The sequence below is a fragment of the Hypanus sabinus genome, chromosome 6, assembly GCF_030144855.1.
Source record: "Hypanus sabinus isolate sHypSab1 chromosome 6, sHypSab1.hap1, whole genome shotgun sequence".
In the NCBI taxonomy this organism is placed as follows: Eukaryota; Metazoa; Chordata; class Chondrichthyes; order Myliobatiformes; family Dasyatidae; genus Hypanus; species Hypanus sabinus.
Genome location: NC_082711.1, coordinates 181541781 through 181560172, shown reverse-complemented (window position 1 = coordinate 181560172; position 18392 = coordinate 181541781). Strand labels below are relative to the sequence as shown.

Sequence of the window (18392 nt, the reverse complement as noted above, 5' to 3'; positions counted from 1 at the left end):
TACAGTCCACATTTCCACCAAACTTTGTATCCTTTGCAAACCTACTAAGCCAGCCTTCCTCTTCCTCATCCAAGTCATTTATAAAAATCACAGATAGGGGTTACAGAAGAGATCCCTCTGGAACACCACTAGTCACTGACCTCCAGGCAGAATACTCTCCATCTACAACCACTCTGCCTTCTGTGGGCAAGCCAATTCCGAATCCAAGTTTCCCTGGATCCTATGCTTCCTGACTTCCTGCAAACCTACTATGGAGAACCTTGTCAAAGGCCTTACTAATACACAGCATAAACTGCTCTGCCCTCATGAATATCTTTTGTCACGTCCTGAAAGAATTCAATAAGGCACCTGTCCCTCACAAAGCCATGCTAACTATCCCTAATCAGACTATGCTTCTTCAAATGCTTGTAAATCTCATCTCTAAGAATAATTTCCAATAGTTTGCCCACCACTGGGGTGGGGTAAAGAGCAGGGTGGTCATGGGTGAGCTTGGGAACGGGGGAGAACAGGGCTTTGACATGGGGGCTGGCGAGTATAGGGGAGGCTGGGGTTTGGAGGAGTGAGTAATTCTACCCTGCACCATTGCAGCCCTGTCTGACCCTGCAGCGAGGGAGACTTGCATGCTGCACCTGCTGCGCTCGCTGCCCGAGGCCAATTCCTGCACCTTCCTCTTCTTGCTGGACCACCTCAGACGGTATGTACCCCCTTCAAATGGTATGTTACCCCCAAGTTAAACCGGATGTTCTCCCCTCACTACAAACGTTACCCCTAAGACCCCCCAAGATAAATCGCAGGACCCCCCTGTATCCCCTTTTTCCTGGCTCCCCTGCTGGTGACCCTTCTCACGATCCGCAAGTGAACGTGCCCCCTTGCCCCTTATTGGCTTCTTGCACCCTGTTCCCTCTGAGCCCCAGCTGACCTGTGCAACCCCCACCCTCGTGCTCCCCCCAGGGTGGCGGAAAAGGAGCCAGTGAACCGGATGTCGGTGCACAACTTGGCGATGGTGTTTGGACCCACTTTACTGCGGCCATCCGAGAACAGCGCCCCCAGCAACAACCAGTCCTGGTCTCAAGAGGTCATGGCACAGGTAGTGGGAGAGGGGAAAGGGTGGAGGGTTCTGTGGGGGAGGCTGCGGTTGGGATCTCTGGAATGTGTAGGAGAGGTTGGGCTGGGTTCTGTGGGAGGGAGGAATGGAGAGGTTGGGGGAAGTCTGCGGGGAAGGTTGGGGATGTCTGGGGGCTATGGGGAGGAGTTGAGGTGTGTTTGGAGTCTATGGGGAGGTTGGGGGAAAGTCTGGTCTATGGGGGAGGTTGGAGGATGCTTGGGGTTTGGGGAGGGGATGTTTGGGGTCGATGAGGAAGGGGTTGAGGATGTTTGGGGTCTGGGGAGGAGTTCGGGATGTTGTCTATGGGGGAGGGGTTGGGGATGTTTGGGGTCTGGAGGAGGGGTTGGGGATATTTGGGATCTAAGGTGGGAGGAGTTGGATGTTTGAGGTCTATGGGGGAGGGGTTGGGGGATGTCTGGGGTCCATACGGGAGAGGTTGAGGTGTGTTTGGAGTCTGTGGGGAGGTTGGGGGAAGTCTAGTCTATGGGGGAGGTTGGGGATGTCTGGGGCCATGGGGAGGGGTTGAGGTGTGTTTGGAGTCTATGGGGAAGGGTTTGGGGATGCTTGTTGTCTATGGGGGAGGAGTTAGGGATGTTTGGTGTCTGGGGGAGAGCTTGTGGATGTTTGTTGTCAATGGGGGGAGGAGTTGGGGATGTTTGGGGGGGTGGGAATGTTTGAGGTCTATGGGGAGGGGTTGGGGGATGTATGTTGTTTGGGGGAGGCATTGGGGGATGTTTGGGGTCCATGGGGGAGAGGTTTGGAGTCTTTGTGGAGGTTGGAGAAAGTCTGTGGTCTACAGGGGAGGTTGGGGATGTCTGGGTCTGTGCGGGGGGGGTTGGGGTCAATGTGAGGGGATGGGGATGTATGGAGATGGTGCTGGTGCCGCAGGTCTGATTGTCTCTCTCCCTCAGGTCCAGGTGCTGCTCTATTACCTGCAGCATCACCCCATCTCTAGCAGCGACCTGCAGCGTGATTCCATCTACTGCTCGCCCGACATGTAGATCTGGCACGCACACTCAAGGCCCGTCACAGACAGATGTTCGTCTGCTCAACACAGGGCAAACAAACCCCATCACCCTCTTCCGCCAGAGAAGTCAGAGAGCTGAGTGTCTGACCCCGATACCTAGCCCCTCCCTACTCATTTCATCCTCCCTTATTCGCTCCCTATCCTTCCTTATTGTGTGAGAGGAACCCCCTCATCCCCCTCCCCCACCCCCACCTCCCACTCCTCTCCCTGACTGTGGAAATCCCAGCAGGAGCCACCAATCTGCTCGACGTGTCGGGTGAATCAGCAACAGTCAACTGTATTTAACATTCCATCTTTTCCCCGGGTTAATCATGACTTTTCTCAATGAATGTTTTCAGCCTGTACATCTCCGCACCCTCAGTGGGTGACAAATAAAAATTAAATATTTGCACAAAGACGAAACATTCAGTTTGTTTCACCTCTTGTATATAATTCCTCACAATCCACCCCACCTCCTCCCTCATTCCCATCTCCATCCCCATATGAAACACAAAGGATTAGTTTACAGATGCAGCAAAGAATTAGAAGGTGAAGAAAAGTTCATTACAGTATTGAATGACGAGGGAGTTCAGGGCGAATGAGGAAATTGGTCTGAGACTGAAACCAAGCTAAACACTCTGCTGTAATAAACATGTTGAACTGTGCCTATGGTGAGGGAGAGGTAAACAGACAAAACCCTCCCCACCATTGGAGCACATTGACACAAAGCACTGACACAGGAAAGCACCACACACACATCATGCTCTCTTCTCACTGGAATAATGTACAAGAGCCAGTTCCAGGAACGGTCACCACTCAACCTTCAGGCTTTTGAACCAAATGGGATAACTCAACTAAACTGGGGTGGGGTGATGTGATGGGGGGCAGGGAGATGGAGATGGGGTGATTATGGGGCAGATTGATGTGGGTGATGTTGCAGATGGAGATCATGTAATAGGGCAGCTGGAGGTGGGTGATTGAGGGACAAATGGATCTGGGTGGATTGGGGGTGTGGGAAGATGGAGATAAGACACATAGAGATAGTATGATTGGGGCAGATGGAGGTGGGGTGATGGTACAAATTGAGAGGGGATGATCAGGAAAGATTGATGAAGGGTTGTGGGACAAACAGCTGGATTGGAGGCAGATGGGGTGATAGGGGACAGATAGAGTTGGATTGATGTAAGATATAGAGATGGGTTGATGGACAGATGCCAATTGGGTGACGATGCAGATGCAGATTGGTTAATGGCAGGGACTGATGGATAGGGGATGACTGAAGATGGGGTGATCGGTTGCCAATAGAGATGGGTTATCAGGGACAGATGGAGATTGGGTGATAGGTTTATTGGGGTACACGAAGATAGATAGAGATGGGGTGATTGGGAGACAGATGGAAATAAGTCCTGGGTAACAGATGGAGAAGGGGTGAATGGATGTAGTTGGAGATGGGCTGAATGAGGCAAATGGGGGTCAGATGGAGGTGGGGTGAATGGGGGTAGTTGGAGATGGGCTGAATGGTGATAGAGATGGGGGTCAGATGGAGGTGGGGTGAATGGGGGTAGTTGGAGATGGGCTGAATGGTGATAGAGATGGGGGTCAGATGGAGGTGGGGTGAATGGGGGTAGTTGGAGATGGGCTGAATTGTGATAGAGATGGGGGTCAGATGGAGGTGGGGTGAATGGGGGTAGTTGGAGATGGGATGAATGAGGCAAATGGGGGTCAGATGGAGGTGGGGTGAATGGGGGTAGTTGGAGATGGGCTGAATGGTGATAGAGATGGGGGTCAGATGGAGGTGGGGTGAATGGGGGTAGTTGGAGATGGGCTGAATGAGGCAAATGGGGGTCAGATGGAGGTAGTTGGAGATGGGATGAATGAGGCAAATGGGGGTCAGATGGAGGTGGGGTGAATGGGGGTATTTGGAGATGGGCTGAATGGTGATAGAGATGGGGGTCAGATGGAGGTGGGGTGAATGGGGGTAGTTGGAGATGGGATGAATGAGGCAAATGGGGGTCAGATGGAGGTGGGGTGAATGGGGGTAGTTGGAAATAGTTTGCCCGGGGACAGATCAAGTAGCAAAGCCGTCCCTGGATTATCACTGGAACAATGGGCGGGACCAGTTCGCGCTGTCTATCCCCGGATTGACTGCCTGAATGTCCGTCACGGACGGTGGAGTGACGTATTTCCGGCTGCGATGGCGGGCGCCAGTGCCGGGTGGCGGCGGGTGTGCGGCGTCCGCTGGCGGGCGACCCCGGACTCCGAGCGCCGGCGCTTCGGCTCCGTTGCCGATCCTCGCCGCGTCTTCGACTTAGGCCGCCGGTGGCTTGTGTGAGTGTGGAGCCAAAGTACAGCAACCTCACCAGTTCAGCACCCTCGTCCCCTGTCCATCCACTCCCCAACCCAAAATCTGCCCGGCTCCTTACCCCGGGGGCATCACAGCACCCCCCCCCCCCCAACCATCGGCTCCTTTTCCCGTCTCATTGTCCGGAATGGGGGATTCACGGGCCCCTGGGGGGGGGGATAAGATCAGAATGGGGGATTCACGGGCCCCTGGGGGGGGGGGGGATAAGATCAGAATGGGGGATTCACGGGCCCCTGGGGGGGGGGATAAGATCAGAATGGGGGATTTATGGGCCCCTGGGGGGGGATAAGATCAGAATGGGGGATTCACGGGCCTCTGGGGGGGGATAAGATCAGAATGGGGGATTTATGGGCCCCTGGGGGGGATAAGATCAGAATGGGGGATTCATGGGCCCCTGGGGGGGGATAAGATCAGAATGGGGGATTTATGGGCCCCTGGGGGGGATAAGATCAGAATGGGGGATTCATGGGCCCCTGGGGGGAGGATAAGATCAGAATGGGGGATTTATGGGCCCCTGGGGGGGATAAGATCAGAATGGGGGATTCATGGGCCCCTGGGGGGAGGATAAGATCAGAATGGGGGATTTATGGGCCCCTGGGGGGGGGATAAGATCAGAATGGGGGATTCACGGGCCCCTGGGGGGGGGATAAGATCAGAATGGGGGATTACGGGCCCCTGGGGGGGGGATAAGATCAGAATGGGGGATTTATGGGCCCCTGGGGGGGATAAGATCAGAATGGGGGATTCATGGGCCCCTGGGGGGAGGATAAGATCAGAATGGGGGATTTATGGGCCCCTGGGGGGGATAAGATCAGAATGGGGGATTCATGGGCCCCTGGGGGGAGGATAAGATCAGAATGGGGGATTTATGGGCCCCTGGGGGGGGGATAAGATCAGAATGGGGGATTCACGGGCCCCTGGGGGGGGGGATAAGATCAGAATGGGGGATTACGGGCCCCTGGGGGGGGGATAAGATCAGAATGGGGGATTTATGGGCCCCTGGGGGGGGGGATAAGATCAGAATGGGGGATTCATGGGCCCCTGGGGGGGGATAAGATCAGAATGGGGGATTCACGGGCCCCTGGGGGGGGATAAGATCAGAATGGGGGATTCACGGGCCCCTGGGGGGGGGAATAAGATCAGAATGGGGGATTCACGGGCCCCTAGGGGGATAAGATCTGAATGGGTGACTCACGGGCCCCTGGGGGGGGAATAAGATCGGAATGGGTGATTCACGGGCCCCTGGGGGGGGATAAGATCAGAATGGGGGATTCACGGGCCCCTGGGGGGGGGGATAAGATCAGAATGGGGGATTCACGGGCCCCTGGGGGGGGGATAAGATCAGAATGGGGGATTCACGGGTCCCTGGGGGGGGATAAGATCTGAATGGGTGACTCACGGGCCCCTGGGGGGGGGGGGAATAAGATCAGAATGGGGGATTCACAGGCCCCTAGGGGGATAAGATCTGAATGGGTGACTCACAGGCCCCTGGGGGGGGGGAATAAGATCGGAATGGGTGATTCACTGGCCCCTGGGGGGGGATAAGATCAGAATGGGGGATTCACGGGCCCCTGGGGGGATAAGATCTGAATGGGTGACTCACGGGCCCCTGGGGGGGGATAAGATCGGAATGGGTGACTCACGGGCCCCTGGGGGGGGGATAAGATCGGAATGGGTGATTCACGGGCCCCTGGGGAGGGGATAAGACTGGAATGGGTGATTCACGGGCCCCTGGGGGGGTATAAGATCAGAATGGGTGATTCACGGGCCCTTGGGGGGATATGACCAGAATGGGGGATTCAAGCGGCCCTTGGGATGTGTCTGGAATTCGGGATTCACAGGCTGCTGGGGGAGGGGTATGTCTAGAATGGGGGATTTACAGCGCCCGGGGTTGGGGTACATTGTCAGGAATGATGGATTTGCTTGGTGCTTAGCGGGAGTGGGTGTTGCATGTGGAGTTCAGTGGTCTAGGGTATGTGTCAGGCAGTAACCAGCTACTTTCCCCACCCAGGGATGAAGATGTGGCTGTTCTGAATGCTTTGTCTGCTCAGTGGTGGCCACAGAAAGATGTCAAAATGGCGCAGGACTTAAAGTGTCGTGGCAACAAGTGCTTCAAGGCGAAGGACTACCTCCAGGCACTAGCTCTGTACTCCCAGGTACGAGAGGGAAAAAGACCCTTCGGCCCAACAAGTCCTGCTGACCAAGGTGCCTCTCCCTGCTTTTCCCTTTTCCTCATGTTTGGCCTATATCTCTCCAAATCTCTGCCCTCTTACCTTAAACATACTGTCATTTTAGACTCCCCCACCCTAGGAAAGATTGAAGGTTAAATCGCAGCAAGGGGCAGAGAGGGAAGAGGTAAAAGAAGCTTGGAGAGAAGCTGTTTTTTTTAAACTGATCGGGGCAAAGAGGCTAGACTGCGCAGCTGCGTGGCGTAGAGCGCCAAAGGTTTAAAAAGAAAGACCGCCATATACAGCGGCCATCGTCGGAGTGGGTCGGCTTTGGCTCAATCAGGCAGAGGCGAGGTTTGAACAGGGCACAACTGCGCAAGTGTGTGAAAATTGGGCTCTGAGATCAGCGGGAGAATTCAAGAAGCAAGCAGAGGCTGAGTACGAGCTTCACTCCAGGTGAGGTAAGGCTGGGTAAGCTCCTTTCATTAATCTAATTAGATTAGGAGTAGGTAATGGAGGCAGCAGTTAGGGCAGTTGAGTGCTCCGTTTGCAGTATGTGGGAAGTCAGGGCGTGCACAGCTGTCCCTGATGACAACACCTGCAAAAGGTGCATCCATCTGCAGCTCCTGACAAACCGTGTTAGGGAACTGGAGCTGGATGAACTTCGGATCATTCGGGAGGCAGAGGCAGAAATAGGAGTTTCAGGGAGATAGTCAACCCTAGGAGACAGGTAGTTGGCTGACTGTCAGGAGAGCGAAGGGGAATAGACAGGAAGAGCAGAGCACCCTTGTGGCTGTTCCCATCAACAATAAGTATACCGTTTTGGATACTGTTGGTGGGGACGACCTACCAGGGACAAGTTGCAGTGGTTGCGTCTCTGGCATCGAGACTGGACCCTCAGCTCAGAAGGAAAGGAGGGAAAAGAGGAGAGCAGTAGTGATAAGGGATTCGATAGTTAGGGGGACAGATAGGAGGTTCTGTGGAAGAGATCGAGAATCCTGGATGGTCTGTTGCCTCCCTGGTGCCAGGGGCCGCGATATCTCGGATCGAGTTCTCAGTATTCTCAAGGGGGAGGGTGAGCAGCCGGATGTCGTGGTCCATGTAGGGACCAGTGACATGGGTAGGAAGAGTGAAGAGGTCCTGAAAGGTGAGTTTAGGGAGCGAGGTGCCAGGTTAAAGGACAGGACCTCCAGGATAGCAATCTCAGGATTGCTACCAGTGCCACGTGCAGGTGGGTTTAGAAATAGTAAGATAGTGCAGATCAACACATGGCTGAAGACATGGTGCAGGAGGGAGGGCTTCAGATTTATAGATAATTGGGCAGTTTTCCAAGGAAGGTGGGACCTGTTCCGATCTGAACTGGAGGGGGACAAATATTCTTGCAGGCAGGTTTGCTAGAGAGGCTCCAGTGGATTTAAACTAGATTCAAGGGGGAGGGGAACCAGAGTGTAGGAACAGATGTATGGGAGAAGGAAGAAAAAGAAGACAGTAAAGTTTTTTGTACTGTTAGAGATAAACAGAGAGGAAGAGGTGGAGAATTTCTTAATTGCATTTATTTTAATGCTAGGAGCATTGTAAGAAAGGTGGATGAGCTTAGAGCATGGATTGATACATGGAAATATGATGATGTAGCTATTAGTGAAACATGGTTGCAGGAGGGGTGTGATTGGCAACTAAATATTCCTGGATTTCGTTGCTTCAGGTGTGATAGAATCGGAGGGACAAGAGGGGGAGGTTTTGATCTCCTGTTAGGGAATGAAATAGGTCAGATGATGGGGGTATGTGTTGGGGAGCACTTTGGGTCCAGTGATCACAATGCTATTAGTTTCAATATAATTATGGGGAAGGATAGGACTGGACCCAGGTTTGAGATTTTTGATTGGAGAAAGGCTAACTTTGAGGAGATGCGAAAGGATTTAGAAGGAGTGGATTGGGACAATTTGTTTTATGGGAAGGATGTAATAGAGAAATGGAGGTTATTTAAATGTGAAATTTTGAGGGTACAGAATCTTTATGTTCCTGTTAGGTTGAAAGGAAAGGTTAAAAGTTTGAGAGAACCATGGTTTTCAAGGGATATTGGAAACTTGGTTCGGAAAAAGAGAGATATCTACAATAATTATAGGCAGCATGGAATAAATGAGGTGCTCGGGGAATATAAAGAATGTAAGAAGAATCTTAAGAAAGAAATTAAAAAAGCTAAAAGAAGATATGAGGTTGCTTTGGCAAGTAAGGTGAAAATAAATCCAAAAGGTTTCTACAGTTATATCAATAGTAAAAGGATAGTGAGGGATAAAATTGATCCCTTAGAGAATCAGAGTGGACAGCTATGTGTGGAGCCGAAAGAGATGGCGGAGATTTTGAACAATTTCTTTTCTTCGGTATTCACTAAGGAGAAGGATAATGAATTGTGTAAGGTAAGGGAAATAAGTAGGGAAGTTATGGAAACTATGACGATTAAAGAGGAGGAAGTACTGGCACTTTTAAGGAATATAAAAGTGGATAAATCTCCGAGTCCTGACAGGATATTCCCTAGGACCTGGAAGGAAGTTAGTGTGGAAATAGCTGGGGCTCTGACAGAAATATTTCAAATGTCATTAGAAATGGGGATGGTGCCGGAGGATTGGCGTATTGCTCATGTGGTTCCATTGTTTAAAAAGGGTTCTAAGAGTAAACCTAGCAATTATCGGCCTGTAAGTTTCATGTCAGTGGTGGGTAAATTAATGGAAAGTATTCTTAGAGATAGTATATATAATCATCTGGATAGACAGGGTCTGATTAGGAGCAGTCAACATGGATTTGTGTGTGGAAGGTCATGTTTGACAAATCTTACTGAATTTTTGAAGAGGTTACGAGGGAAGTTGACGTGGGTAAAGCAGTGGATGTTGTCTATATGGACTTCAGTAAGGCCTTTGACAAGGTTCCGCACGGAAGTTTAGTTAGGAAGGTTCAATCGTTGGGTATTAAAATTGAAGTAGTAAAATGGATTCAACTGTGGCTGGATGGGAGATGTCAGAGAGTAGTGGTGGATAACTGTCAGGTTGGAGGCCGGTGACTAGTGGTGTGCCTCAGGGATCTGTACTGGGTCCAATGTTGTTTGTCATATACCTTAATGATCTGGATGATGGGGTAGTAAATTGGATTAGTAAGTATGCAGATGATACTAAGATAGATGGCATTGTGGATAATGAAGTAGGTTTTCAAAGCTTGCAGAGAGATTTAGGCCAGTTAGAAGGGTGGGCTGAATGATGGCAGATGGAGTTTAATGCTGATAAGTGTGAGGTGCTAATTTTGGTAGGAATAATCCAAATAGGACATACATGGTAAATGGTAGGGCATTGAAGAAAGCAGTAGAACAGAGTGATCTAGGAATAATGGTGCCAAGTTCCCTAAAAGTGGAATCTCATGTGGATAGGGGGTGAAGAAAGCTTTTGGTATGTTGGCCTTTATAAATCAGAGCATTGAGTATAGGATTTGGGATGTAATGTTAAAATTGTACAAGGCATTGGTGAGGTCAAACTTGGAGTATTGTGTACAGTTCTGGTCACTGAATTATAGGAAAGATGTCAACAAAATAGAGAGAGTACAGAGAAGATTTACTAGAATGTTACCTGGGTTTCAGCACCTAAGTTACAGGGAAAGGCTGAACAAGTTAGGTCTTTATTCTTTGGAGCGTAGAAGGTTGAGGGAGGACTTGATAGAGGTATTTAAAATTATGAGGGGGATAGATAGAGTTGACGTGGATAGGCTTTTTCCATTGAGAGTAGGGGAGATTCAAACAAGAGGACATGAGTTGAGAGTTAGGGAGCTAAAGTTTAAGGGTAACACGAGGGGGAATTTCTTTATTCAGAGAGTGGTAGCTGTGTGGAACGAGCTTCCAGTAGAAGTGGTAGAGGCAGGTTCAGTATTGTCATTTAAAGTAAAATTGGATAGGTATATGGACAGGAAAGGAATGGAGGGTTATGGGCTGAGTGCAGGTCAGTGGGACTAGGTGAGAGTAAGAGTTCAGCACGGACTAGAAGGGCCGAGATGGCCTGATTCCGTGCTGTAATTATTATATGGTTATCAGCAGGCCATGGGACAGTTGAAGGCACTGGGGTGGGGAGGGTGTTAAATTGAGTTTAATCCTGGAAGTATGAGGTGTTGCACTTTGGGAGGACAACTGTAAAACGTTTAGTGACTGGCAGGGTCCATGGAGCATTGATGTACAGATGGGATACTGAGGTTCAAGTCCACAGCTCCCTGAAAGCAGCTAGTCAGATAGCACTGTAAAGAAGGTGCATGGCACGTTGGCCTTCAGCGGTTGGGGCATCGAGTATAAAGGTCAGGAAGTCACATTGCAGCTGTTTAAGGCTGGTTGGGGTGCAGGTTTGGTCGCCCTGTTACAGGTAGGGTGTGTGCGGTTTGGAAGGCGCAGAGGAGACTCATCAGGATGGCCCTTTGATTAGAAAGCATCAGCCTGAAAGCCAAGGTGGACAAACTTGTATTGCTTTCTCTGGAGTGTCAGAGGCTGAGAGGGAGACCTGCAGGGATTATTAATGATGAGTGAATATGCTAGGTGAACCTTTTTGCTGTGGAAGGTTCCTGAATATGTTTCCAGAGTGTTGATGGAGACAGGCAGTTTGAGGCATTTAGTCAGGCAGGGGACTGTACTGTTCTCTATCCCTCATCATTCCTTGCTGTCCTGTGGATACCTCTTGTCTCTTAGAATCCCCTCAGCATCTCACCCACTGCTGATGAGAAATGTAGCACCCAACATCATACGGGGTTTAATACCAGTAATAAAAAGATAAAGGGCTGATCAGAACGATGAGAGATCTGCACTGCTTTTCCTGAGTGCATGTGCCAGTAGCTCAAGGCTCCCCCAACCTGCCTATCAGTGTTAGGGTGGGGGGGAGAGCCATCATTTGAGTCAGTGGGTGGGGAAGGAGTCTGCTCCTGCTTGATTGGTCTCTCTGTCATCAGGGTCTCAGACACAGTACTGCCGACTGCCCTGAGACAGCCCTCCTCTATGCCAACCGGTCTGCTGCCCTCTTCCACCTGCAGCGCTACAGGTAAGTGACAATCCCCTACACACACGACTTCCCTCCCACCCTGCCCCACTCAACTCCCCTCCTCACACACAGCCTGCACCCCTAGGAGCAAGAACCTGTGCCCTCTCCTCACCCCTTTCTTCCCACCCCCATGCTCCCTGCATGCAATTCTCTAACCGGTGCTAGTCTCCTCTCTCACCCTTCTCTCCCCATCCCTCTCACCCTTCTCAACCCACCCCTCACCCTTCTCTCCCCACCCCTCTCACCCTTCTCTCCCCACCCCTCACCCATCTCAACCCACCCCTCACCCTTCTCTCCCCACCCCTCTCCCATCTCAACCCACCCCTCACCCTTCTCTCCCCACCCCTCTCCCATCTCAACCCACCCCTCTCCCATCTCAACCCACCCCTCACCCTTCTCTCCCCACCCTCACCCTTCTCTCCCTACCCCTCTCCCATCTCAACCCACCCCTCACCCTTCTCTCCCCACCCCTCTCCCATCTCAACCCACCCCTCACCCTTCTCTCTCCACCCCTCTCCCATCTCAACCCACCCCTCACCCTTCTCTCCCCACCCCTCTCCCATCTCAACCCACCCCTCACCCTCTCTCTCCACCCCTCTCCCATCTCAACCCACCCCTCTCCCATCTCAACCCACCCCTCACCCTTCTCTCCCCACCCCTCTCCCATCTCAACCCACCCCTCACCCTTCTCTCCCCACCCCTCACCCTTCTCTCCCCACCCCTCTCCCATCTCAACCCACCCCTCACCCTTCTCTCCCCACCCCTCACCCTTCTCTCCCTACCCCTCTCCCATCTCAACCCACCCCTCACCCTTCTCTCCCCACCCCTCACCCTTCTCTCCCTACCCCTCTCCCATCTCAACCCACCCCTCACCCTTCTCTCCCCACCCCTCACCCTTCTCTCCCCACCCCTCACCCATCTCAACCCACCCCTCACACTTCTCTCCCTACCCCTCTCCCATCTCAACCCACCCCTCACCCTTCTCTCCCCACCCCTCACCCTTCTCTCCCTACCCCTCTCCCATCTCAACCCACCCCTCTCCCATCTCAACCCACCCCTCACCCTTCTCTCCCCACCCCTCACCCTTCTCTCCCCACCCCTCACCCATCTCAACCCACCCTCACCCATCTCAACCCACCCCTCTCCCATCTCAACCCACCCCTCACCCTTCTCTCCCTACCCCTCTCCCATCTCACCCACCCCTCACCCATCTCAACCCACCCCTCACCCTTCTCTCCCCACCCCTCTCCCATCTCACCCCACCCCTCACCCTCTCTCCCCACCCCTCACCCATCTCAACCCACCCCTCTCCCATCTCAACCCACCCCTCACCCATCTCAACCCACCCCTCACCTTTCTCTCCCCACCCCTCTCCCATCTCAACCCACCCCTCTCCCATCTCAACCCACCCCTCACCCATCTCAACCCACCCCTCACCTTTCTCTCCCCACCCCTCTCACCCATCTCAACCCACCCCTCACCCTTCTCTCCCCACCCCTCACCCTTCTCTCCCTACCCCTCTCCCATCTCAACCCACCCCTCACCCTTCTCTCCCCACCCCTCTCCCATCTCAACCCACCCCTCACCCTTCTCTCCCCACCCCTCTCCCATCTCAACCCACCCCTCACCCTTCTCTCCCCACCCCTCTCACCCTTCTCTCCCCACCCCTCACCCATCTCAACCCACCCCTCACCCTTCTCTCCCCACCCCTCTCACCCTTCTCTCCCCACCCCTCTCCCATCTCAACCCACCCCTCACCCTTCTCTCCCTACCCCCACCCATCTCTCCCCACCCCTCACCCTTCTCTCCCCACCCCTCACCCTTCTCTCCCCACCCCTCTCCCATCTCAACCCACCCCTCACCCTTCTCTCCCCACCCCTCACCCTACTCTCCCCACCCCTCTCACCCTTCTCTCCCCACCCCTCTCCCATCTCAACCCACCCCTCACCCATCTCACCCACCCCTCATCCTCTCTCCCCACCCCTCTCCCATCTCAACCCACCCCTCTCCCATCTCAACCCACCCCTCACCCTTCTCTCCCCACCCCTCACCCTTCTCTCCCCACCCCTCTCACCCTTCTCTCCCCACCCCTCTCCCATCTCAACCCACCCCTCACCCATCTCAACCCACCCCTCATCCTACTCTCCCCACCCCTCTCCCATCTCAACCCCCACCCCCTCCACCCTCTCTCCCACCCCTCTCCCATCTCAACCCACCCCTCACCCATCTCAACCCACCCCTCATCCTTCTCTCCCCACCCCTCTCCCATCTCAACCCACCCCTCACCCTTCTCTCCCCACCCCTCACCCTTCTCTCCCCACCCCTCTCCCATCTCAACCCACCCCTCTCCCATCTCAACCCACCCCTCACCCTTCTCTCCCCACCCTCACCCTTCTCTCCCCACCCTCACCCTTCTCTCCCCACCCCTCACCTCTCCCCACCCCTCTCCCATCTCAACCCACCCCTCACCCTTCTCTCCCCACCCCTCTCACCCTTCTCTCCCCACCCCTCACCTCTCCCCACCCCTCTCCCATCTCAACCCACCCCTCACCCTTCTCTCCCCACCCCTCTCCCATCTCAACCCACCCCCACCCATCTCTCCCCACCCCTCTCCCATCTCAACCCACCCCTCACCTTTCTCTCCCCACCCCTCTCCCATCTCAACCCACCCCTCTCACCCTTCTCTCCCTACCCCCACCCATCTCTCCCCACCCCTCTCCCATCTCAACCCACCCCTCACCCTTCTCTCCCCACCCCTCTCCCATCTCAACCCACCCCTCACCCTTCTCTCCCCACCCCTCACCCATCTCAACCCACCCCTCACCCTTCTCTCCCCACCCCTCACCCATCTCAACCCACCCCTCACCCTTCTCTCCCCACCCCTCACCCATCTCAACCCACCCCTCACCCATCTCAACCCACCCCTCACCCTTCTCTCCCCACCCCTCTCCCATCTCAACCCACCCCTCACCCTTCTCTCTCCACCCCTCTCCCATCTCAACCCACCCCTCTCCCATCTCAACCCACCCCTCTCACCCTTCTCTCCCTACCCCTCTCCCATCTCAACCCACCCCTGACCCTTCTCTCCCCACCCCTCACCCTTCTCTCCCCACCCCTCTCCCATCTCAACCCACCCCTCACCCATCTCTCCCCACCCCTCACCCATCTCAACCCACCCCTCACCCATCTCAACCCACCCCTCACCCTTCTCTCCCTACCCCTCTCCCATCTCAACCCACCCCTCTCACCCTTCTCTCCCCACCCCTCTCCCATCTCAACCCACCCCTCACCCTTCTCAACCCACCCCTCATCCTTCTCTCCCTATCCCCACCCATCTCAACCCACCCCTCTCCCATCTCAACCCACCCCTCACCCTTCTCAACCCACCCCTCATCCTTCTCTCCCTATCCCCACCCATCTCAACCCACCCCTCTCCCATCTCAACCCACCCCTCACCCTTCTCAACCCACCCCTCACCCATCTCAACCCACCCCTCTCCCATCTCAACCCACCCCTCACCCTTCTCTCCCCACCCCTCTCCCATCTCTCCCCACCCCTCACCCTTCTCAACCCACCCCTCACCCATCTCAACCCACCCCTCTCCCATCTCAACCCACCCCTCACCCTTCTCTCCCCACCCCTCACCCATCTCAACCCACCCCTCACCCTTCTCTCCCCACCCCTCTCCCATCTCTACCCACCCCTCATCCTTCTCTCCCCACCCCTCATCCTTCTCTCCCCACCCCTCTCCCATCTCAACCCACCCCCACCCATCTCAACCCACCCCTCACCCTTCTCTCCCCACCCCTCATCCTTCTCTCCCCACCCCTCACCCATCTCAACCCACCCCTCACCCTTCTCTCCCACCCTCACCCTTCTCTCCCTACCCCTCTCCCATCTCAACCCACCCCTCACCCTTCTCTCCCCACCCCTCTCCCATCTCAACCCACCCCTCTCCCATCTCAACCCACCCCTCACCCTTCTCTCCCCACCCCTCACCTTCTCTCCCCACCCCTCTCCCATCTCAACCCACCCCTCACCCTTCTCTCCCCACCCCTCATCCTTCTCTCCCCACCCCTCTCCCATCTCAACCCACCCCTCACCCATCTCAACCCACCCCTCACCCTTCTCTCCCCACCCCTCACCCTTCTCTCCCCACCCCTCACCCTTCTCTCCCCACCCCTCACCCTTCTCTCCCCACCCCTCTCCCATCTCAACCCACCCCTCACCCTTCTCTCCCCACCCCTCACCCTTCTCTCCCCACCCCTCATCCTTCTCTCCCCACCCCTCACCCATCTCAACCCACCCCTCACCCTTCTCTCCCCACCCCTCACCCTTCTCTCCCTACCCCTCTCCCATCTCAACCCACCCCTCACCCTTCTCTCCCCACCCCTCACCCTTCTCTCCCCACCCCTCACCCTTCTCTCCCCACCCCTCATCCTTCTCTCCCCACCCCTCACCCATCTCAACCCACCCCTCACCCTTCTCTCCCCACCCCTCACCCTTCTCTCCCTACCCCTCTCCCATCTCAACCCACCCCTCACCTCTCCCCACCCCTCACCCTTCTCTCCCCACCCCTCACCCTTCTCTCCCCACCCCTCATCCTTCTCTCCCCACCCTCACCCATCTCAACCCACCCCTCTCCCATCTCAACCCACCCCTCACCCTTCTCTCCCCACCCCTCTCCCATCTCAACCCACCCCTCACCCTTCTCTCCCCACCCCACACCCTTCTCTCCCCACCCCTCTCCCATCTCAACCCACCCCTCATCCTTCTCTCCCCACCCCTCTCACCCTTCTCAACCCACCCCTCACCCTTCTCTCCCCACCCTTCTCTCCCCACCCCTCTCCCATCTCAACCCACCCCTCACCCTTCTCTCCCCACCCCTCACCCTTCTCTCCCCACCCCTCTCCCATCTCAACCCACCTCTCACCCTTCTCAACCCACCCCTCACCCATCTCTCCCCACCCCTCACCCATCTCAACCCACCCCTCACCCTTCTCTCTCCACCCCTCTCCCATCTCAACCCACCCCTCACCCTTCTCTCCCCACCCCTCACCCATCTCAACCCACCCCTCTTAACCCACCGCTCACCCTTCTCAACCCACCCCTCTCATCCATCTCTCCCCACCCCTCACCCTTCTCAACCCACCCATCTCAACCCACCCCTCTCACCCATCTCAACCCACCCCTTTCACCCTTTTCTCCCCACCCCCTCACCCATCTCAAGCTCCCTCTCACCCTACTTTCCGCACACCTCCACCTCCTCTCCCCAACCCTTGTGCATACCTGCCCCCAACCCCATCCTCACCCATCTCCCCCTCACCTACTTTTCTCACCCACCTATCCCCAACTCCTTTCACCCTCCTTTCCCTGCACCACTCTCATCCCTACCCTTCAGACCCTCTACATCCCCACATTTAACACTCCTCTTCCCCCATCCCTCTCACCCTCCCCTCCCACCATAAGACCATAAGATACTGGAGCAGAAGTTGGCCATTCATCCCATTGAGACTGCTCCACCATTCAATCATGGGCTGATCCAATTCTTCCAGTCATCCGTATTTCCCTTTGATGCCCTGGCTAATCAAGAACCTATCTATCGCTGCCTTAAATACACCCAATGACCTGACCTCCACAGCCACTTGTGGCAACAAATTCCACACATTTACCACCCTCTGACTACAGTAATTTCTCCGCATCTCAGTTCTAAAGCTGGGCGGCGGTGTTAGCTGTGAGGAGGATGCTAAGAGGATGCAGGGTGACTTGGATAGGTTAGGTGAGTGGGCAAATTCATGGCAGATGCAATTTAATGTGGATAAATGTGAGGTTATCCACTTTGGTTGCAAGAACAGGAAAACAGATTATTATCTGAACGGTGGCCGATTAGGAAAAGGGGAGATGCAACGAGACCTGGGTGTCATTGTACACCAGTCATTGAAGGTGGGCATGCAGGTACAGCAGGTGGTGAAAAAGGCAAAAGGTATATTGGCATTCATAGCAAAAGGATTTTGAGTACAGGAGCAGGGAGGTTCTACTGCAGTTGTACAAGGCCTTGGTGAGACCGCACCTAGAATATTGTGTGCAGTTTTGGTCCCCTAATCTGAGGAAAGACATCCTTGCCATTGAGGGAGTACAGAGAAGGTTCACCAGATTGATTCCTGGGATGGCAGGACTTTCTTATGAAGAAAGATTGGATTGACTAGGCTTATACTCACTGGAATTTAGAAGATTGAGGGGGGATCTTATTGAAATGTATAAAATTTAAAGGGATTGGACAGGCTAGATGCAGGAAGATTATTTCCGATGTTGGGGAAGTCCAGAACGAGGGGTCACAGTTTAAGGATAAAGGGGAAGCCTTTTAGGATCGAGATGAGGAAAAACTTCTTCACACAGAGAGTGGTGAATCTGTGGAATTCTCTGCCACAGGAAACAGTTGAGGCTGGTTCATTGGCTATATTTAAGAGGAAGTTAGATATGGCCCTTGTGGCTAAAGGGATCGGGGGTATGGAGAGAAAGCAGGTACAGGGTTCTGAGTTGGATAATCAGCCATGATCATACTGAATGGCAGTGCAGACTCGAAGGGCCAAATGGCCTACTCCTGCACCTATTTTCTATATTCCTAAAAGGATGTCCTTCAATCCTAAAGTTGTGGCCTCTTGTCCTAGAATCCCCTACCATGGGAAATAACTTTGCCATA

At 54.2% G+C, this 18392-nt stretch overlaps 2 protein-coding genes across 3 annotated transcripts in view; both read left to right on the top strand.

Moving 5' to 3' along the window:
- The window catches only part of abr (ABR activator of RhoGEF and GTPase), a 79399-nt gene extending 77098 nt beyond the window's left edge, over positions 1 to 2301 (top strand). For both annotated transcript variants that reach the window (XM_059973754.1, XM_059973753.1), the window contains 3 exons: positions 589 to 694; positions 952 to 1087; positions 2017 to 2301. In XM_059973754.1, the coding sequence (XP_059829737.1) occupies positions 589 to 694; positions 952 to 1087; positions 2017 to 2106 (332 nt within the window). In that variant the 3' untranslated portion in view covers positions 2107 to 2301. The remainder of the gene's footprint in view (positions 1 to 588; positions 695 to 951; positions 1088 to 2016) is intronic.
- A 2004-nt stretch (positions 2302 to 4305) lies between these two features.
- The window catches only part of smyd4 (SET and MYND domain containing 4), a 29492-nt gene continuing 15405 nt past the window's right edge, over positions 4306 to 18392 (top strand). The window contains exons 1-3 of the mRNA XM_059971512.1: positions 4306 to 4439; positions 6485 to 6629; positions 11604 to 11692. Coding sequence (XP_059827495.1) covers positions 4306 to 4439; positions 6485 to 6629; positions 11604 to 11692 — 368 coding nt within the window. The remainder of the gene's footprint in view (positions 4440 to 6484; positions 6630 to 11603; positions 11693 to 18392) is intronic.